The sequence below is a fragment of the Camponotus vicinus genome, unplaced genomic scaffold (genome assembly GCF_025532165.1).
Source record: "Camponotus vicinus isolate PSW18456_S1 unplaced genomic scaffold, iyCamVici1.0 SCAF_13, whole genome shotgun sequence".
NCBI classification, from domain to species: domain Eukaryota; kingdom Metazoa; phylum Arthropoda; class Insecta; order Hymenoptera; family Formicidae; genus Camponotus; species Camponotus vicinus.
In genome coordinates, this window is record NW_028141949.1 from 13,203,244 (window position 1) to 13,226,732 (window position 23,489).

The 23,489-nt window shown below is 32.4% G+C and overlaps 1 protein-coding gene across 40 annotated transcripts in view; it reads left to right on the forward strand.

Moving 5' to 3' along the window:
• The window catches only part of Shot (dystonin-like protein short stop), a 122,226-nt gene that overhangs the window by 29,906 nt on the left and 68,831 nt on the right, over positions 1 to 23,489 (forward strand). For 25 of the 40 annotated variants that reach the window (XR_014436498.1, XM_083087450.1, XM_083087451.1 and 22 more), the window contains 5 exons: positions 6,887 to 6,948; positions 14,615 to 14,632; positions 16,967 to 17,026; positions 18,547 to 18,636; positions 18,918 to 19,088. Coding sequence is in view for 39 of the 40 variants with exons in the window: in XM_083087450.1 (XP_082943576.1) it covers positions 6,887 to 6,948; positions 14,615 to 14,632; positions 16,967 to 17,026; positions 18,547 to 18,636; positions 18,918 to 19,088 (401 nt within the window). In the remaining variant the exon portion in view is untranslated. The remainder of the gene's footprint in view (positions 1 to 6,886; positions 6,949 to 14,614; positions 14,633 to 16,966; positions 17,027 to 18,546; positions 18,637 to 18,917; positions 19,089 to 23,489) is intronic. The other 15 variants (XM_083087462.1, XM_083087467.1, XM_083087482.1 and 12 more) reach the window with 2 other exon arrangements.

A 23,489-nucleotide genomic window follows, 5' to 3' on the forward strand; every position in this document is an offset into this window, starting at 1 on the left:
TCACTGTATACATAACTTAATAAGTGGACAGATAACGAGAGACGGCGATCCTCTTTTATCGCCTAAATACCTTAGACCGGTGCCTTTCTATCGCCTCGTCTCTCTCCATCCAACCTGAAAAAATTTTCGGAATCCCAAGTGTCATTCGTGAAGTAGCCGGATCCTATGGTGTTTCTAGCGCAGCCCACTATTTGACGTGCCAGGTGGACAAACAATAAACAATGGCCGTCGCTTTTCATAATCTCTGCCCACTCGCAGATTGCGTATCCGAACACGCCCAACGTTGCTTTTCACTTAGCGCGAAAGTAAATGGCCGGAAGGCTCGTATGCGAGTGACGTCAGCGCCGTTACATCGGGAGATTGATCGCTAATTTATCGTAATTATCCTCGGCATCTCGTATCCGGTCGAGAGTGAATTCGTTTCGTGACGTCGACGTGTCGTTATCGCCGTCGCTTGCTTCTTGGCCTCTCCTTTTGACGGAGATTTGCCGGCGATGCGAAGGACGTATTATGAAATCGAGAGACTCTCATTCGAGCGAGGCAATTAATAACGGAAGCGTAAAATGCACGCTGCTCGCGTATACGATTTACGTTGATGTACGAACCAAAGATGTCAAGATATCATGGCATTTTGCACGAGATGGTTCTCTTTCATAGTTTCTTTCAAAGGTATCTTCCAACGAAACGTACACTTGATGAATTTTATTTGCGCGTACAATAAATGGAATGATATATGAATTCTCTCTTGGATAACAAAGTACGGTTAAAAGATTAATAATAGTGTGATAAATAAAATTAATTTGAGAACATTCATAAATTAATTAAAATACGGCGCTCCAATTTGTCGTTAAAACTTTTCTTAATTAAAAATTAATTTTACAAATTTTTTTTATTAAAGATAATTTTGATCATATATGTATAATAAAATTTTTTATTTAAATATGTCCGAATAATCTCGTTTTATTTAAATATGTTCGAATAATCTCGTTACTCTTCAGAATCATTGAATATTTGATAAAAGCGGGGCTTTAATTTTTCATTAAATTTTTTAATTAAAAGATAAAAGTTAACTTTATAAAAATTTTGCTTATTTTAAGGATAAATTTTGATTATATACGTATAATAAAACTTTTTAAAAATTTCTGAATAATCTTGGGATGCATCGAATATTTGCAAAAAAACCAAGCCTTTAGTCTTTCATTAAAAGTTCTTTTAATTAAAAGATAAAAATTATAATTAAATTTTTCGTGCAAATATTTCTGAACGATCTCTGGGATTACTCTGGGATTCATCAAATATTTGATAAAACTAGACAATATTATCTTATGTTAGCCTAAATGCCGAAAGGGTATCGCGTAAATTGGTGTCAAGAATTTTCGAAAAGAATAAACACTGATGAATACATTCATTGACGTTTATCTTTAGCCCCTGTAACGTCAGTTATCGTTATCAGAGCTTCCACATTCCAGCATCCGTATCCGCTAACAAGGACTTTACTGAAGAAAGCATTAGCGCATTTCTTCGGGATTAGTTCATAGCTCTCTTTCTGCCGATGCGCTTACGTCTTTTTGCATAAGATAACTAAAAGATGTAAAATAAATACATTAAATGTATTTATTTTTATTGCCAAAGAATATCTATTAAAAATATATTTTATTAAAATTATTAATTATATAATTTAAATATAAATACAATCGAGAATTATTAATGATATCTTTATAAATTATATGAAGAATTTAATGAATTTGAATACTTCTTTTTTATCTATTAATATAATTTTAATTTTAATTGAAAAATAAAAATATATAATTTAATCTTGTGTCGCAATTTTTCGTCAATCACAATCCTTAGATTTGATCGTTAAATCTGTGATTGTCCATCTTGGCATAAATTGGCGAAAACAGCTGTTAGAACCGTGTCGATTAATGACTGACAATTTGACGCAAAGCTATCTCCGTTCTAGTTATAGCATTGAGAGAATTGGATTCTCTGAAATTACGTTAGCTCCTCGTGATCGGTACTAGGTCATTGCGGCATGTCTGATAAAGATCGAAAGCCATTCTCGGCAAATTTAGAGGGAGAGAGAGATTCTAACTCCGTCAGTAACGTTCAAGATATCAACGTTGAATTGACCGTAACTTTGTTTACTCCCATTAACGTCAATACTGATTACGCTGGAATTTCTTCCAGCGAGACATAACAGATTAGATCGTCTCTTAATCAATGCTCTCTTTAACTATGTCAATTAAGCTTAAAATGTTAGAAACATTATTGAAGTATATATATAACACGTCGAAAATAAATTCAATATCCTAGAAATAACTTTGCTGATTATATAACACGTAAGAGACTCCATATTTTTTTATTTTTTCGTTGGAGAAGAATTTTTAAATAAGGTGTCTTGCTTGATCGAGACATACATATAATTTAATTTTAAAATATTTTATTAGTGCGAGAATATTAAAAGTGTAATTAACAATTAACAGAGCATAACGTAAAATCACGTGTTTCGCTTCCTTCTATTAAAAGAATTGCGATTAAGTAAGTTTCTCTGCAGGTTTTAAATTCAAATTTCATCAGAGGAAAATAAACTCCCGATTTAAAATATCTTGTATACTGTTAAACCTGCGTTATTCGATGCAGTATTATTAACAAAGTGTGAAAACTGGGCCAAACTTGGACCCAGCAACGAGGTGAGATAATCTACGAAGAACAAATGCTCGGTTCGCAGATAATGGAATATGTGATTTAGCGCAAGTTAAGCCGCAAAGTTCGCTAAACCAGGCGTACGTGCGTGCATATAAGGCATTAATAAACTCTTTCCGTACTAAATAAAGTTGCCGGTACACACTTGTCACGCGAGATATCTGAATGTTTGCCATCCTGTCGGAAAAAAATGTGTTTGAAATCAAAGCTTCCTCCCAATAAGTTTATATAATGTGGCTACCATAAACCATCCAGGTGCACAGAAAAAAATAAGTGTCAAATCAAAACTTATATACTTAAATTAACGCGTTCATTGTTTCATATATACGCAACAATTTATAATTTTCTTAGAAGAATTTAATAATTTTAAATTTCAACAATATATAATCTTATTTCAATATAATTGTCATCTCAAGAATATATAATTATTTAATTCTACTCTAAGAAAATTATAATCTTTGATTTAAAAATGTTATTTTTTACCTAACATTGTTTCCTTTTCATTCAAGAAAATTAAATCTTAAATCATAAGAATATATTTTTCTTGATTGAACTATATAAAATGGCTTCATTCAAGCAATTATATTTTTCTTTAATTAACGCAATATATATCATTTCAAGATTTCTATGTTAAAATTAAAAATATTTTCAAAACAATGTCCTTTTTTTCCGTGTGCAAAATATATTTCACACATTTTGCTAAATATATTTCTCTCGGATGACGAATACGTTTCATTTCGCGTTAACGTTTCCTACCAAGCAGTCGTTCATTAAAATATTTGATGGCGATTTTCTCACAGCTATCTGACATTGTTTCCTTTCCATTCAAGAAAATTAAATCTTAAATCATAAGAATATATTTTTCTTGATTGAACTATATAAAATGGCTTCATTCAAGCAATTATATTTTTCTTTAATTAACGCAATATATATCATTTCAAGATTTCTATGTTAAAATTAAAAATATTTTCAAAACAATGTCCTTTTTTTCCGTGTGCAAAATATATTTCACACATTTTGCTAAATATATTTCTCTCGGATGACGAATACGTTTCATTTCGCGTTAACGTTTCCTACCAAGCAGTCGTTCATTAAAATATTTGATGGCGATTTTCTCACAGCTATCTGACATTGTTTCCTTTCCATTCAAGAAAATTAAATCTTAAATCATAAGAATATATTTTTCTTGATTCAACTATATAAAATGGCTTCATTCAAGCAATTATATTTTTCTTTAATTAACGCAATATATATCATTTCAAGATTTCCATGTTAAAATTAAAAATATTTTCAAAACAATTTCCTTTTTTTCTGTGTGCAAAATATATTTCACACATTTTGCTAAATATATTTCTCTCGGATGACGAATACGTTTCATTTCGCGTTAACGTTTCCTACCAAGCAGTCGTTCATTAAAATATTTGATGGCGATTCTCTCACAGCTACCTGACATTGTTTCCTTTCCATTCAAGAAAATTAAATCTTAAATCATAAGAATATATTTTTCTTGATTCAACTATATAAAATGGCTTCATTCAAGCAATTATATTTTTCTTTAATTAACGCAATATATATCATTTCAAGATTTCCATGTTAAAATTAAAAATATTTTCAAAACAATTTCCTTTTTTTCTGTATGCAAAATATATTTCACACATTTTGCTAAATATATTTCTCTCGGATGACGAATACGTTTCATTTCGCGTTAACGTTTCCTATCAAGCAGTCGTTCATTAAAATATTTGATGGCGATTCTCTCACAACTACTTGACATTGTTTCCTTTCCATTCAAGAAAATTAAATCTTAAATCATAAGAATATATTTTTCTTGATTGAACTATATAAAATGGCTTCATTCAAGCAATTATATTTTTCTTTAATTAACGCAATATATCTCATTTCAAGATTTCCATGTTAAAATAAAAAATATTTTCAAAACAATGTCCTTTTTTTCCGTGTGCAAAATATATTTCACACATTTTGCTAAATATATTTCTCTCGGATGACGAATACGTTTTATTTCGCGTTAACGTTTCCTACCAAGCAGTCGTTCATTAAAATATTTGATGGCGATTCTCTCACAGCGAGAGCGACAGGCGCTGGGAAAATGTGATCGTTCGCAGAGCAGGCCACTCGAGATATTTCTAAATCCAAAAGTGTTTCTCCGAGAGAGTGTACCTCTCGTTTTACCTCTTATTTTGTATCGTCTGGCGGCATATTAGGCTGACACTTACGTCGGTTTGTCGACCGGGTTTAAACATACCCGGTCGATGATACCGTCGCTCGAGTGGCCTTAACTTTTCACGGGATACGATGATGATGAAGTGTCGAGTGTACGCGCTATAAATCATAGCTAAATCGAATCACGACTCCGATAAATCTTCACGCGACTAATCCTAGCTTTCCTCAATTAATCGCTTAGATGGATGATTTATACGTTCATTTAATTTCAATTATATATATATAATTCCATGTAATATATACATGCCATCTTTCGTATTATAACGATATAATAATCTGTGGTCTTTATTATAATTATGTAATTTTCAATATTCTAAGATCAAAAATTAATGCCGCTGTGATTTATATGTTTCGACATCTCGAATCGATCAAATATATCGTGTCGTAATTGATTTCAACAATGTATGTATTGATTTACTATTCATTTTTTATTAGTTGCCGCGAATTCAAGAATGCAAATAGAATTGCACGAAATAACAAGAATAGCCTTGATATCGTTGTCGTGTCTCAAAATTTGAGACAAGATCAAAATAAGATTTTTAATTAATTCAGACATACCAAGACTAAGATTGTCACGATTAATAAAATAATAGTCTTGTTAAGAATATTGATTTTTAAAAACAGCTAAAATATGTATTTTTGTAAATTAGATGAGACAAAAATTATATATGCGAACTTAAAAATTTTATTTTATAAATAAAAACATTGGTAAATTTAGAAACAATTAACGCAATAAACAAAATGAACAATATAAAATTTTAACATATATTTATATATTTAGTTTTTTAAAAAATAAACGAGTGACATAAATACTAATAATTATCTTAAATTATTATCTATAAATTACTATCATAAAGATTGTTAAATATTATTTTAAACACAATTGTTCAATATTAGATAAAATTGAGACAAGACAATAGGAGATTTTTGCTAAAAAGGATTCACCCAAAATAAGATTTAAGTTTTTAAAAATTTTAAATATCATTACAATATTTTTGTCTTGTCTTGAGTCTTATGCAACTCTAAATTCGTTAGAAATTAAAGCCTTTCACATACGTGCTAAATTTGACGTTGACGTTTCAATTTCAAATAAAAGACGTCACATAAAGACGATAAAACGAAAAATCTCCAATGATGATTTCAAAAGCAAACAATCGACACCCCAGAACATTTCATGCATCCGAATTTTGCTGAAAATCATGTATACCCTCGATACAAAAAATATAGATATAATCTTTAAGATTCTATCCCGGACTTTTAAACAGAGCATCTAAAGTAGGCTTCGCTTTTATTATCGTACGACCCATTGTCCGGATTTTTCTGCCTCGCATGCTAACCGATCGAGCAGCTTTGCCAAGCGGCCGACCTTCTGTCGGTTCGCTCGCTTGCCTACCAGTCTACCTGCTTGACCCTCATCTGACGTGACCCGATCTGGTTGCTTGCGACTTTGGTTTCGTTGTATACTGACCTCGACCATCCTTAAAGGGTCCATTTCCAGATGCCATTGCGTCACGTTCTCACTGTCATGCAGGAAAATCGAACAAGACCTTAGACCTACGCGATAACAGCTATACTTATCAATTTGATGAAATTGGAGTTTCACTGTAATCTATATCGTAGCTGTTGATGACGAGCTATTGATGGATACGTGACGTGCATCTGTAATATATGCATGATATTTATATAATACATGCATTCTACATTCGCAGTATAACATTGAACAAGGCTGAACTTGTGACATGATTGTACTAGCGATTATAGTGTGAATTAACATGAATCGTTGGTAATATTACAAGAGATATTATTTATATTTATTGTTATGACTAAAAGCGCAATGCGTTATATTATTGCCCAATATAATTATTATTGTAACGCAAAATAGAGCTATTGAAAGAAGAGACCTCTCATTTTTCTGATAAATTTTTTTGTGTGTTTGCAGACGAACGAGATGCTATACAGAAGAAGACCTTCACGAAATGGGTGAACAAACATTTGAAAAAGGTGAGACTGCTTTTGGAATGAACGATATTTATTATTACTTGCGACATTTTGCGAGTAATTCACACAAATCTTTTCTCACGTCATCATTTAATTAGCTTAATGGCATTATCAGGTATATTTTGTTGAAGTAATATTATTAAATGGACGAGCCTAAAGGATGAATTATAATCATTTCCAAAAAATGATATTTTGCGTATCGTAAAAGCGTTTTAATTTAATAGTTTGTATAAATACTTTACTTCGATAAAATGAGAGAAATTTAATTGTGTAGACTTTCAATACAGGATTGAATCATTTTTTAGAATCCACAGTTGAAAGAAAAATACAATTTTAACACCCTGTATAGATGCTAAAAACTTGAATTCCTAGCATTATTACACGTCAGACTCATCTGTTGTGAAGGTGTGGCTTTCTTGGTCTTATCGTTATAACTTACGTTTTTTTTTCTTTTTCTTTACGTGGTCCTCGTCTTCGGTAAACAAATCTGAAATTTGTGCGTGATGACGCATAATAGGCTCGCTTCATCCATTTGCGTACTCTTTATCCTACACGTCTATAATTATGTGACGAAATTACTCGCGTAGGCGGATTGTCATTTCGCTCACCAAGTGATAAATCGTCCTCAGGAAAGGATTTACGATCTTATTAACTGTGACACAAGAGAGAATTTATTCCCGTTGAAATGATTTTTATTCAATCAGAAGAGAAGAGAAATTTGGACGTCGATAGAAATAGCTCTCGAGGAACGATAATAAAAGAAAAAAAAATAAATAAATTGTCGAGCTAAGACGGCGTAAAACCAGTGAATGCGCTGTCAAATCGAAATGACAATCTCGCGAAAGTGCCAAAGTCACCATTGAAAGTAGGAAACGCGTCTTGAATGCGACAAAACGACGACAGGAGTCGTTTTGCGGTCCGATCGTGCCGTTTTGTTCCCGACTTTCGAAAGGATACGTCGTGCCTTTTCTCGCATTCGTCGCCAAGAAGTACAAGTAGGCGTGCGCGCGCGAAAATAAGTAAACTCTCGGTTGCGCAACGACGGTCCCGATATTGCGGCCCCCGTGTTGCGTATGTGGCACACACGTGGGTCGAAAGTACCTGGTCGCGAGAGGAGATACGACTATAGAAGGCAGCAAGGACCGAGCAAGACAAGCGGGCGATACACGATCGAGGAAAGTATCGGGCGACAAATCGATGATTCGCGCTCGTTCGGCCGAAATTTCGCCGGTCTATTCTAGGATTGATAAAATTTTACATTTTTTGTGTGGATAAAATCATGATAAAAATGATATTTCTGGAAGAAAAACGTCAAAAACTGGTTTTTCTATTAAACATGTTAACATAAATAGAAAACTTTCTCTTATCGATTAATTCTCTTATTCGTCAAATGAGGGATTTCCTAATTTAAACTTTATCCAAAATAAAATTTATAATAGATTAGGAATTAACAAACTATAAATTAATTTTTTTATTAGAAGGAGAAAAATAAACGTGTGAATAAAATTGATGACAATTTTTAATTCTGTTATTATTACATACATTTTACTTATTAAACTAAAAATTAATATAAAATTTACTAACATTTATATTTCCAGTTTTTTTTTTAATTTCACATATATGAATTAAAAAAGATTTTGTTATTATATTAATTTCATTTTTTAAATTATAGTGATTAGTTAGTGATTGATTTTATCTAGGATTAATTGGAAATATCTGATAAGCAGGAAAAAAACTTTAGTAAATGCCGGTTTTTACTGACTGGGATTTCATCCAATAGAATAATTTGGCAAAAACTATAAAAGTGACTAATATGTAACATTTAGATATATTTATGTAATTTTATACAAAAATGTTCTTTTGCTTTAACAAATCATATTTATCACTAGTTAAACCTAGTTAAAAAAAACAAAATCAATAAAATAGTCTTTTTTAATTCAAATTAATATATGAAATATATTTTTAAAACAAAGACTTTTAAGAAATATAAATATATATTTTCAAATTTTATATTATAAAATTTTTAATTTAATGAGAAAAATGTAATGGTAACAGAATGAACAATTTTTATCAAAATCTAATTCGCGTTTACCATACAACATTTTGTTAAATCTTGTCTAATAAAAAAATTAATTTATTTTCTTCGTTGTTTTTAAATTTATATCGGATTTTATTTACGGATTTTTGAATAAAGCTTAAATTAAAAAACACTTTCACTTGATGAATATCGATAATATAATTTTCCACTTTCTTTAACACATTTTTAGTAAAAAAAGACCGGTTTTTCAGGGAAATACCGGTTCTTACTGACATGTATCTTATCTAGAAAATGTAGAATTCTATTAATCTTGTTCCACATATAAGAAAAATATCATGTATAAATACGGGTGAATTTCACTTTCACATTTACGCTTAAACTCAAGCTGCTGGCTTGATAAGGATTATATTTAATTGTAAGATTGATACAATCATTTTTCTCGACAAGAATCAGATACCGATCGCGCGGACGAGCTTTGATCTTCGCTATCTGATCGGATCTGCTGCGGACGCTGCCTGGTACGTTCGTGATAAGAGAACGCGGTCAAACGTTTCTCGATAAAGGACTGTCCGTCCTGTATATCTGTTGCATTGCATTGCATATCTTCGAGAATGTCGAGCGTGAGGTGAGGTTGAGCGTGAATAACCGCGAGCTACAGCTGGACTTTCCGCTACAAGAGAGTACGTCGTGCACTCTTGACAGCTGATGCTTGACAGCTTATTAATAGCATTTGACAGCTATTGCAGTCGCGATTTTGCACCGAATATTTGCATACCACGAACAATACTGAGAAACGTTAACAATAGCGTACTTTCATGTACTGACAAGATGGAGAGAATTATCCACTCGGAGCGATAATAAAATATGAAATATATTATGCATTTCTCGTAATTTTGCACCACGTCATCCGTGTTTGAATCATCGCTAAATGTAAAGTTCTTGTTATAAATATTTTTAGATCGATTGTTGCAGATACGATCGATAGGGATTTTTAGAATCACATTAATTGCCGCCATTTTGCTGATAAGATTCAATAATATAGTGGGCACTTTATTGGATAAAATCTTGAGATAAGTTTTAAGAGAAATTATTAGTTTCGGCTCTCTTTTATGTATATGAAATAATGCGATATTAATCGCGAGATCATTCAAGATATTGGTTACAATCATTGTCACTTTTCACTCAGGGTGTCTACTTCCTGGAAAAACATAGAAAACCTGAAATTCTCAGGTATCTTACCTAGAAAAATTAGGAAATTCTCATGGAATTTTATTCGGGCTATGGAAGTTTGTTTAAACAAATTCTCTCTTTAATCATTTTACTTTTGTATGGTCGACAATTTGTCGAGAAGTCAGGTGAATTATATATTTAAAATATATTATAAATTTTTTTATATTTCTTTCTGTTTATATATTTAATATTTTAACAAAAAAATGGAAAATGTTTATCTCACGAAAGCTATTCAGTTTTTTCAGATCTACATTTTCAAATCTAGTACTTGAAACTTATTTTATTTTTCTCAATTAGTGGGAAGCATTAGAATAAAAATACAATAAGAAATTTTATTTTAGAAAAAGTTGCATCAAAAAATCTTTAAAAAAAATCTTTAAAAATCTTTTTATTTCTGGAATGTTGGACAAAAATACTTGGAAAATCAGGAAATTTTCAAGGAATTTTTCTACAAGACTCGACTGTATGAGATCCTGATATCACTTTATAGAAAAATAAATGAAGGATTGCGATTGATATCGAAGAAGCATTAATCATTTCGAATTTTTAAATCAAGACAGGAGAAATTTAAAAAATAGTAATCAATTTCTTATTAAAAGGAGGATATGTTAACGAGATACACATTTCGCTGCGAAACCTACAATCCCGATAAAGTCGTTTGCATATTAATTTACATACGTGCAAACATAAATGTTTAATTAACTCGTCAATTACACGCGAGAGAAAATTCACGACACGGAGAGGAGCCGTATCTGCCTCGGTTCGGCAGTATGCATCGCGCGTATGTCAGTCAGGACTTAATACAGACAATGATTCATTCGTCACGGTGGAGTCGAACCGAGTCGAGTCGAGTCGGGTTGAGTTGAGTCGAGCCGCGAGGCAAGACCGGGTCGGCGGCACCAGGAATGGTTCGCGAATCACAGCCGTATACGGGTGGAGTTGTCCCGTCGACGTATAATTATCGTAAGCCGGCATCGTTTCTATCTTGCCGTTTCCTGCCCACCGTTTCTCATTCCTCGTCTCACTCTCGCCGCGTGTTTCTTTGCGCGACGCCCCGATAAAGCGGGATTATAGCGGATGCGGCTCGCAGCAAGCGCGCCGATTAATACGCTTTATCGCCGGATGCTGAGAGTGATGTAGACCAAATGCGAGATACAAGTTTGCGAGAGAAGAAGAGAGACACTTGCCTGAAAATGTTGTGGAATTTTGCTCGTCTTGGAATTTAATAAATCGGCTCTTGTAGATTTTTTTATTAATTTAATAACTTCTTTTAAGATCTTCTCTCAAGGACTCGGTCTTTACTCTGGCAATATGGAAAATTGATGATTTTTAGGAATGTTTTTTTGAAGAATATTAAGATCTGTTATGAATTTTTTTTAAAGAATATTAAGAATTGTTTAAAGTGAAAAAACAAATGGTCTAGTTATCTAATTAATTATATATTCCGTGGGATATTTTTGAGACACTGAATCTAATTAGAATTCAAAAAATTAATATTTAATATTTTTCTGATTTTCAAGGAATTAACAAATTTCAATAAAATTAAAATATAATTTTTTTAAATAATTACTTTATTTTCCAATTTTCACTAATGAAATTAGATTCAGTATCTCAAGAGTTGGTCTAGATTTATTCCGTGAGATTTTTGGGACTGAACTTAATTAGAATTCAAGCAATTCGTATAAGAATAAAACTAGATCGATTTTTTCATTTCAGTCAATATTACACGAGAAGTAGCATATCATACCATTAAACTATTTTTCAACACCTACTTGTAATAAACAAATAAAACTAAATATCCCAGATTTAAAAATACTAACGTATAAACATCAAAACATATGTGAAACGTCAAAAAGATCAATTTTTAATATCTTATTTTTAAAATTCTTAAAAATTATCAATTTTTTATATTGTTAGAGCAGACTAGCCTTAACAAAAATCGGTAAGATCGAGAGAGAACACAAATAAAAGAAGCATAAATGTATTTTAAATCGAATAATAATACCTGCGAGTATCAAGAGCGAGTTGTGTGAATGGCGTTTTAATGATCGCGACCTTCCTCGCAGACTTTTGTATTACGTACACTTTTATAACGCGACATAAAGTTCTATTGTTGATACCAGCGATCGGATGGCCTCTCTTTCTCAGTGCAACGAATACGATTACAGGGTCAAGGTATCGTGAACTTTTTTTTACGTTCAATTGTTTGTTCAAACCGCCTCGAATTCGATCCACTTAAGGATCTTTGCGGTAACTTATTCATTGATATTTATTTTTATTTTTTTTCAATCGCAAATTATATATAATAATATTGATGGAAAAATCGATTTTAAATTGACTAAAGAGAATCCATGATTAAATTGAAGAATATGTCATTTTTTTTCGAGAGTGATTAGAGTCGAACGTTCACCTGAAATGGGGGGTTAATCTCTTTGCCACCCAGGAGGTACCATAAAAATAATGACGATATTTACGCGTCGCGCGAATACCGGTTGCCGGCATCGACCCACGATCGGTTTCGCGCGCCCACGTTTGGTCTTGCGAGTCTGACCTTATTCGGAAACCCTCTCCGAGAGTGCCGTTCCCGATTTACCGCAGAGGTGGGGCTGTAGGGCAGGTGAGGTAGGTAGGTAGGTAGGTAGATAGGTAGCGTTTGTTCGGGGCACCCCGCTTGTCGAGAGGGGGATCGAGCGAGCCCATGGGGAAGGAACGTTGAAGGGGGAGAAAAGAGAGCCTTTTACAGCTGTTTTTAGCGGTCGCACTCCCCGGGCGAGTGTACCTTTGATATACGGCACGAACCTGCGGCGCTTACGTAATCACAATGCGACGACACCCTACATTCTCGACTTTTTCTACCTTCTTTTCTTACGTTCATCGTGTCGTATATTTCAAGAAGAGTAGGGTACCTTCTAAACTCTAAAGATTTCTCTCTTGATGCCACGATTAAGGAAATACATCATATTATTTATAAAAGTTTAATCGATGAATAAATATAAGAGAATATAAAAGTTTATACAGGATATATAAACTTTTTTTTCTTGTCGAGAAAAATCTTGAAAACCTGGTATTCTCAAAAAGTTTTGTTCTAGTTTGAAAAATCGGAATTTTATTAAGATTCAGAAAATTTTTTAAACAATTTTGATAATTTTGATAATTTTGATAATTTTTTATATATGTTAAACATTTATGTGAATCGAAATAGCTTTAATTTTCAAACTCTGAAGAATGTTTTTAGTAGCTTAAAAACTTAATAAATTTACTCTTTTGTAATAAATTTTGTGTTAAATTTTAAAATTTTATTGATTTTATTTTTACTCGCATCTCTTATATTAATTTTATCTTTTGTATTATTTTACATTAAAAAATATTTTTCTTATATTTAAATAACACAACATATTGTATACACACAACATTTCTTGATAGTTTATAATATTTCTAGAATTTTGTTATATGTTGTTTAAATTTTATGATTATTTAGACGACATTAAATATTAATATTTAGAATCTATATTTTATTGAATATATAAATAGTTATTTTAAAATATATTTATAAAAAATACAAAACTTTTTATTTAAAATATATTCAGATATATTCAAATATATATTATTCAGGTTTAAAATATATTTCATCTATGTTAAAACAATTACATACATAATAAATAAATTTATTTTAAATTTACAATTAAAAATACTTTCATTCTATTTGAAATTTTGAATAAAAATACCTGGAAAATCATAGAATCCTCAAGGAATTTATTTACAAAATTTGAGTATACGCTCTGTTATATAATAATTAATATCGTGCACTTATTTGTTGTTCAGTGAATTGCATAATAAAAACTTATTTCTCTTTTGTACCTTTTTTTCAAAATATCATATATCTTCCGAAAAATTACGGGAGATGCTTATTTTTGAAACCTACGTAGCATCTTTTAGCTACGTATTTTTTTGAATATTCTATATTTCAACTAGCTGATAGATGACAAACTATGCGAATGGCTCTTCGTAGATAGCAGTTTCGTGCTTCACATTTTGTAGGACCTTGTACATATCACATTCGCGGAATCACGGATACAGGAAGTGGACGATCTGCGCGATCCGAGGACAGAGTAATGAACCAAGCCCCAATGTTGCGTAAGGATGAAAGCTGTTTTTCGCTGGTCCTTCGAAGAGGGATATTTGCATCCGTGTAAATCGCGCATTATCTGGAAATGGCGTTACTTGAAGTTGCGTGATCAACGTGTTTGTCATAACAATAATTATAATAATGACATGTTGCGGTCAACGTATAACGATAAGACCAAGAGTGAATCGCTGCGTTCTCCCACGCATTCGACCTAATTATACGTAAATTATTATCGTATTTACATCGATTTGTTGCATTTTTTTTGTTTCCCGCAGCATTGGAAATACGTCAAGGTACGTATCATGATTATTGACTATTCCTTTTACGATGTACGTAAATAAAAACACATTCAAGTCCATTATTGGAAACTTGGATGGAATAATATATTTAATTGAAGAATAATATATTGGAATAATATATTTAATTGAATTATTGATATATTTAATTGAAATATATTTAATAAATATATTTATGAAATATATTTAATGAAATATATTTAATTGAAGACATGATTTTTTTAAAGAATAAGCAATATATCTCCATGCGACGTTTTAATTGTTCTAGTTGAAGCACACAAACCACAAATGTGGAATAACGAGGAACTATATCGTAATAATGATGACAATAATGTATCACTTTTTAGACGCGGTTGTCACAACCGCAGTTCTCTCTATAAAGACTATCCTTATAACATACACGTAAAATTATGAACGTAGGTCGCAGGTGGATTAATAATAATTACTTTCGTTCCTGTGTCGTAAAAGCATTCGTGTACCGTTACATGTCGCGTCTTATTCTCCCGTGCCTCTAATGCCTTTATGACAGAGTGGCATTCGTGCCAAAACAGCACGTCAGAAAAGCTCGTCACGCGACAGTCGACGATATATTCCTACGTAATAATGCTCTCGCCCTTTTCACCGCATGCCCGACCCATCACTCGTGACTTGAACGTGCGAGGATTTCAAATTTTCGTGCCGCCCGAAGCGACTAATCGTGAAATTCCCAGTCAATCACATTGTTTAAGGCAATTGAACATCAATTACGAGGCAGTGTCATTTTATGAGAGTCAATTTTAGCGTTGAAAGGTACTTTATATGCAGAGAGAGTGACTACAATATTTTCCTTCATTTTTTTCACACGCCTTTAAACACGCAATAAATTTGAATAATGAATATAATGAAATATAATGAATATTAATAATGAATATATATAAATAATAATGAATATGTATAAATAATAATGTAACTATTGAATATAAATCTGTTACATATTTGTGAATTGTATACAAAACGCGATTCCTCTCTAATAAATCTGGTAAATTTCAGAAGCATGTTTTATTGGTCCTTAAGACGAAAGAAGTTCTTATGAGTTTCTGCTCCGGAAATACTTCCGTTTCGAGTTATAGGGCTTTAAAACTGACGGAATCCGTTGTTTATTATCTCTACGTAAACAGAACTTGCCAACAGTTGGCGAACAGTTTTGGAAAACTTTGCCCCTGTTTTAATTATTACACACGTTTTAATAGGAAAAATATGCAAATTATAATGTAATTATTATTAACCAAATTTTTAATATGTAGAAAATATTTGCGAACTACGTTCAAAACTACTTTGCTTAATTTTACTGTAATTAATGAAATAAATGATTTAGTCAAAATTATATATATATATCTTTTTTAAATAAAAGTAATTGAATTTATATATTATATAATATTTAAATTTATATAATAATCAAACGTTTTTAAATAAGTGATTTTTACGACGTTTTAAACTTGAAAAGATCTATGTAATTTGTATATAATTTGGACTCAATCTTTTTTTTTTGAGATTTCCAAGTTTCCGCTTGACTGCCATTTTTATGATATATGGTGCACGCATTGCGACATTTGTGGTTGAATCGCGTCAATATTTGTAGAGTTCGCATGTATATTCATCGATGTGATAAAACGGCGATTAATCCTCTTCACAATCGCGACATAAAGAAACGAATGTCACAATGTCGTAAAATTGGAACGCAATCATCTCGAAATCATCCTTTGAGATGTGCAGACATGACACTTATTGCAATTAGTCACGGTTACGAAATGTAGATACAAGGCGAATGTATGTGCGTGAAGCTGGCGTGTATTTATAAATTGTTAAGAGTTCTGCCTTTATTTTTTCACTGGCTAGATTTTGGCTCTTGACAGTTTAAACAAACAGTTTTTATTATTAAAGAAATTGTCTTTAAAGTACTCAGCTTCGCTCACGTCAAGACGGGCTGTCAATCGCTTGACATTTATACTCACTGTACAAAAGACACTCGACGCACATTCAGGAGTGGTGGATCCATGTATGAAGTCTAATAAAATTCAATTATATTGACTTTGGAGGGTAATATCTTGAGATGAAAATATTTCAATTGTATCACGAACATAAATATTTTGATTAAAAATATCGATCATTTTGACAGAAATAAATAATGAAATTTTTAATAGAAGGGAAATACATTCTTTTAAACATTTTATGCTCTTGCTTGGGAGAGTTTGTGCTGAAAATCATCATTCTCGGATTCCAAAAGATCGCTCCTGTTTGCGCGAATTTTCTTTACTAACCCACGGTGACGGTTCTTATCGCTATCTTTTTCAGACTTACACGTGCCTACACGTATGCGTCCTTGTGAACAACCAACCATGCTGTTCCCCCACCGTAAGTTTATAATTTTCGTTCGCTATCTCGGCCGTGATGACACGCATGCATGATTTATCGTTGTGTTTACATGGTAGATTCCGCTTTCGTGTGAGCCGCGATGTTGCGAATTAAGAAACTATGTAAAACGCGCAAACCGCGATACATCGCGCTTTTGAATCCACGAGGAAGCCCCTCTCGCAACAAAACGCGTTTTCTTATTAACTAGTGTCATTAACGCGCCACTATCCAATAAACACCTGCCTGAGATGACGCACTCACTTTGCACCGTTGGAGTTGATCATTGGTCAACCGATATGGTAGCGAATGCGTCGAGCTTAATGCGTATTTTCAAAACCGGTCTGTAGATCTGCATGCATTTATGCTTTTGTGCGTAGTCGCAATTCGAGTGTCTGGAATCGGGAAACATCGATTTCAGACGGTTCGATAATTTTATTAGTTCCTTTAAAGATCCAGTCTATTCTATATAAAACGTTGATGATTTTCAGGAATTTTTTACAAATATTAGAAATTAATTTTGCTTTTTGGTATTTTACATAATTTAAAAATTTAGACTGTCAGTATTTTTAAATCTTTAGATGTTTAGCCTTTTTTGTTCAATAGGAGCCTCTTCGATAATGTGATATGCTGCTCTTCATGTCTGAAATGAAGAAATGTGATCTAGTTTTATTCTATAGGATATTTGAGGGATATTGAACATAATTTTTCAATTTGAAGAAATTAAAAAAGAAAATAATCTAACATTAAATATTTCTCCTGCTGAATTTTCTTTCATTTTTGAAGATCAGGAAAATACGAAATATTAATTTTTTAAATCCTAATTAGGTTCAATATCTCAAAAATATTGTCTGAAATAAAATTATGCCGAGTTTGTTTATTTCAGACAATTATAAGAGAAGCAGCATATCATGCATTTATTTTTTTAAATGCTATGTGCAAAGTTTATATTGAAAAAATAAAAGCTAAATATAAAATTTGAAAATATTGGCATACTGTTTCATCAATGAAACATATGTAAAACGTCAAAAGATCAATTTCTAATATTAAAAAAAAAAGTTTCTGAAAATTATCAATTTTTCATACTATTAGAATAGACTTAATCTGTAGCTTTTATTGCAAATTCTATCATAACATGATTTACAATATCGTAATTGAAAGATTTTGGATATTCGTCTTCCAACGTTGCATGTTTTTATTGCGTCATGCGCGAATAGAACTATGATTTGTTGTCGACGATATACCTGTATACATTCAACTCATATAGTCACGCTTTCATTATTTACATTATACATACACATATACGCAAAACATTCTCACATTCCTGCGATTTTTCATTTTCTATTTATGGCAACTGCTTAGACGAGTACATGGCCAATAGATTCTATACCCTTATGCGTCCTCCCATTTAGCTTTCCGGTTTGCCTTCTCTACGTCAGTTGTATCAATATTTTTTTTCTTTTTCTCGCTAGATGTGCCATTCGTAAACGGCAATTAACTTGGAACTTTGAAATTTGTTGCAGGCGAGCAGACATGTCGGCGATCTATTCGAGGATCTACGCGACGGTCACAACCTCATCTCCCTGTTGGAAGTGCTTTCTGGCGAACATCTAGTGAGTATATTTTAAAATTTAATTTTCAAAAGTAGAAAAAGATATTTGTAAAATATTCGAGCTTATATAAAGTCACATTTTTCACTTCCATTTAAATTAAATGTCTTCACGAACTTGTTTCTTGCGACATTTGCTTTATAAATTCGAGTTACTTCCATGTCTTTGATACCGAGAAGTATAAAGGTACATTGAATTCTCTAGTTGAGTCGAGTTGTAATCGACAATTGGATCAATTGTCCTCGATAGAAGGTAATTAATGACGATTCGATCGCGCTTTTCAGCCACGGGAGAGAGGCCGAATGCGTTTCCACATGTTGCAAAACGTGCAAATGGCCCTCGATTTTCTACGCTACAAGAAGATCAAACTGGTGAACATACGGGCGGAAGACATCGTGGACGGTAACCCGAAGCTCACCCTGGGCCTGATATGGACCATCATCCTGCACTTCCAGGTAAGTGCCGCGGTTATTTCAGTTAAGAGACGCGACGATAATGTTAGGTAAGGACAAGTGCGACCCTCTCCGAGTTAACGGTCGCGGTAACGACGTATTCTAAGCTAACGCATGGTCCGCCTTTCAAATCGACCATGCGTCTCGGGACAACGGCATTCCGGTTTATGCTGAATTTGCCAGTAGCGTGCGAGTATCGCGGCATCGTAAATTTTTATGCGCTCGTACAAGCGCACACTGTGTTTTACGTCTATCTGATATTCACGGGAACATCCCGGAATCGCTCGCGCTTCTTTCTAATTACCGATCTTTTAGAATCTCCTGAGAAAATTGAACAGAGAACCATCACTGTCATATCTATTACGGTACCGGCCAAAAGTATATCACTTTTATATTTTTTGAGGATAACTAATTCAAAATGCATATATTTAATTAATTTTTTTAAGTTGCAATTTTCATTATTGAATGAAAAATCTATCTTATATACACTAAGAAAAAGATAATGTTGAACCAACAACATCACAGTGTAATTGGAATTTATTTTATTAATTCAATAACATTTTTAATCAAATCAATACACCATGTATTAATTTGATTAGTAATGTTATTGAATTAATAAAATAAATTTCAATTACACTGATGTTGTTAATTCAACATTACTTTTTTTTTCAGTGTACCTACTATTAAAACAAGTGTGACTAGATAGAAATATATGCACTTTGAATTAAGCTATCTTTAAAAAACATAAAGGTGATATATTTTTAACCGGTATTGTACATCCTTTTAATTTTTTTTGTATTATGTATAAATTTAGATTTTCTCTTTACATATAAAATATTGAACAAGGAATTCAAAAGTATTTTAAATCCTTTTGAGTTTAGAATTTAATTTTTGCTGAAACGATTTATTTGATTTTTAATTATCCTTTAGCAATTATGAGATTATTGATGCCTTGATAATTAAAAATAATCGTCATTCTCCTCAGTTTACCTAGTATCTGGAGCACAGCTTGTATAATGCAAATGAGGCGGCTGCTATGTCAGCATGATGGAAACCGCCCATCGTAATTTACTGCAATGTCCGTTGGACTATATATGATGCGTCCAGTCGGCCGTGAAATTCGATAGAAAGTGAAATGCATACAGAGTGTCCGATAGAACGTAACAGTTTTTCACAATCGCGGCGTCAATCATTTTCATTTTTAACAAGTCTGGAATTAAATATAGCGAGATTTTTACACCGTATCACGTGAAAACGTTAGACACGAGTCGAATTTTGATTCAGGAAAGGTTGAGGTTTCTCGAAAAATTTTTTAAATTTAATATAATATACTCGCGAGACAGCCTGTATATTGTTCTTTCTGGACGCTTGCGCGAAAATAACGTCCAATATATTCATTATAGTCTTTTGCATCATGAAACGCCGCGATATGGCTGGCGTAATGTCACAAGTATTTTGCATTTGCGTACTCGCATGTGCGTGTACCGTTGGACTAACGGAATACGTTGGTTCTACTAGGTGCGGCAACACTTTCGTATTGGAAATGATAAACCACGCTCGGTCACTTTCCGCGGAAAATAAATTTGAAGGAAACGAGCGGCAAAGCTTTTCACGGATATGCGAGCTCTTTTTTTGATTTGACATTTTCGTCGATTTGATATTTTATTTATTCCAAACGCGATCAAACTGCAACGTCAGATACGTCGTCCAAAGGTCTAAAGTACTAGAGTTATTATTGTGAAGTCTCAGAGCTCAGGGTTGGCTGGAAAAGTTCAATGAGCGAGAAAATCATGATCAATTCCGGTTTTTATCGTTTTGGATTTTATCCAATGAAATAAACTGGCAAAAACTAATGTGTAACATTAAAATATATTTATATAATTTTATGCAAAAAATTTTTTGCTTCAATTAAGAAATCATACTAATCATTGTAGTTTAAAAAATGAAATCAATATAATAATAGTCTTTCAAATATGTGAAATTTTTGAAACAAAAACTTTGGAGATATAAATGTTATTAAATTTTATATTTATTTTTAATTTTATGTATCAATTGACAGATAAATTTCAATAAAAATTTCTATTTATTTTAATATAAATAATATATTAAATTATTTAACATAAATAATATATTATTTAATATAAATAATATATTAAATAATAAATTTAATAAAGACTAGTTTATGCCGATTTTTTCCGGAAAAATACTGGTTTTTACTGCCATGGATTTTATCCAAAAAACGTGAAATTTTGCCAATCTTGAGTTTCGGTGAAAGCAAGCACTCGAAAGAATTTTGATCGCAATGCATTCTCCTATTTCGAAACCTAGAAAATCGCGGAAAGATAATTCGAGCGGAAGATAATTCGTAGAATTAGCTATCGGCATTTCGTCATCGGTTTCGCGTAGAATTCTCTTTCTCCAGTCTTCTACCTCTAATTTGTGTCATCGTAGCGAGACTAGATGCTGCCCCAGCGAGGCAAATTTCATCCCGTTGCGTTTTACGCGCGTGCAAAACGTTTCTCGGTCTGTTGCACTTGGTATCTCACCGGCCAGTGGCTTGTGTCATAAAACTTGACAGGTTGACTATTAGCATGTCGATGAACTCCACCTATCCTCTCTCTCTCGCCTTCAACAACGTGATATTTATATATTATGCATGCGGAACTTCCGCTTTTCCCACAATCTCTTTTCCAAGAGATGCTCCTTCTTGTTTCTCATCTTTTTAACGGGGCTTGGAACGCTCGACTATCGGGTCCCACCGGCGATAAGCATGTCGATCAATCGGGAGGGCGATGTTTAAGCGACGTGACTTGACGCGTGCACGCTAATCAAGCATCACGCGTACCCTCGCGATAGATCTCCGGTGCGTTGTGTCCAACGTTATTTTTAGATCGCCCGTATCTTTCGATGTAACGTTGTGGTAGGTGCCGGTAAAACGAACGTATATAGCTCACGTGCATTGTGCCAAAGAAAAGCGAAAGCGAGGACGGCCGCTCGTCTCGCGCCGGACCCCGGCGGTCGAGAGTAAGTCGCGCTCGGCCGAATCCCCGCGACGCCGCGGCATGAAATAAATTCAATCTAGGAAAACACGTCTATTTTTGCAGTTTGTGCACATTGAGAGTCCAGTTTATTCTTAGCAGTATGAACAAAATTGATGATTCTTGGGAATTTTTCTTCGAAGCATGTTAAAAATTGATCTCTTCGACGTTTTTTATCTTGTAATTAGATATTTCGATTTTGCTGACATTTTTTTTTAATTTTCAAGATGAAGAAAGTAATATATTAAACATCAATTTTTTACAGTGTAATTAGGTTTATGTAAAACTGACAATGATAGATAGATCCAGTATTCTCTAGTTAATATTAGAAAAATTGATGATTTTTAAGAATTTTGGGATTAAAGAATATAATTAGAGATTGATCTTCTTCATTTTATATGTATATATTTTTAAATTGATTTTACATATATTTTTATTGATGTTTAAATTGTATATTTTATTCTCTTTATTATTTAACATTTTTGTTCAATAATAGCTTTTGCATGTGTTAAAAAAGTGACAGTATGATATATTTTGCTTTGTGTAATTATTCGAAATGAAAAAATTCGTTTAGTTTTATTCTATATTATAACTTAGGATATTAAACCTAATTAGAATTTTAAAAATTAATATTTAATTTTTCTAATCTTCAAGAAATAAAAAAATTTCAGCACAATTAAAATATATAAATTTAAAATTTATTTTTCAATTTTTTCTGATGAAATTAGATTTAGTATCTCTAAAATATCTTACGAAATAAAATTAGATCGAATTTTTTCACACAATTATAGTATAATGAATAGCATGAACTATAAAAGTATAATGAATTTAGTATAATGAATCTCTTTTGAACTATAAATTTTTAAACATGATACGCAGAGTATTTTCGCATTTTTAATAAAAAAAGCTAAATATTAAAGATTTAAAAATACTAATGTACTATTCAAATATTAATAAAACCATGTAAAACGTCAAAAAAATATTCTTAAAAAAATTTATAAAAATTATCAATTTTTCATACTGCTAGAATAGATTGGGCTCTTAATACTAACGCGATTAATTAAGATCCAAAAATCCCTTTCAAAAATACTCTCGATTTCATAGATCTCGATCGATTTAATTTTTTCGTTACAATTTCTACCGAGACGAACACGCATAACTAAATAAAGGCGTTAATGTCCGGATCTCCCGATACATCCCGATATCGGCAAATCTCGAAACGCTCGCGCGAGTCTCGAAGCGCGGCGTCTTGTGCTCGCTCATGAATATTTCTTTTGATGGCGAATCGCGCTACCGTGTGCGGTTCGCGATAAATGCAGAAGGCGCATTTATGCCAACGAGAGGGATCATCCGCGTTTCTTTCTAA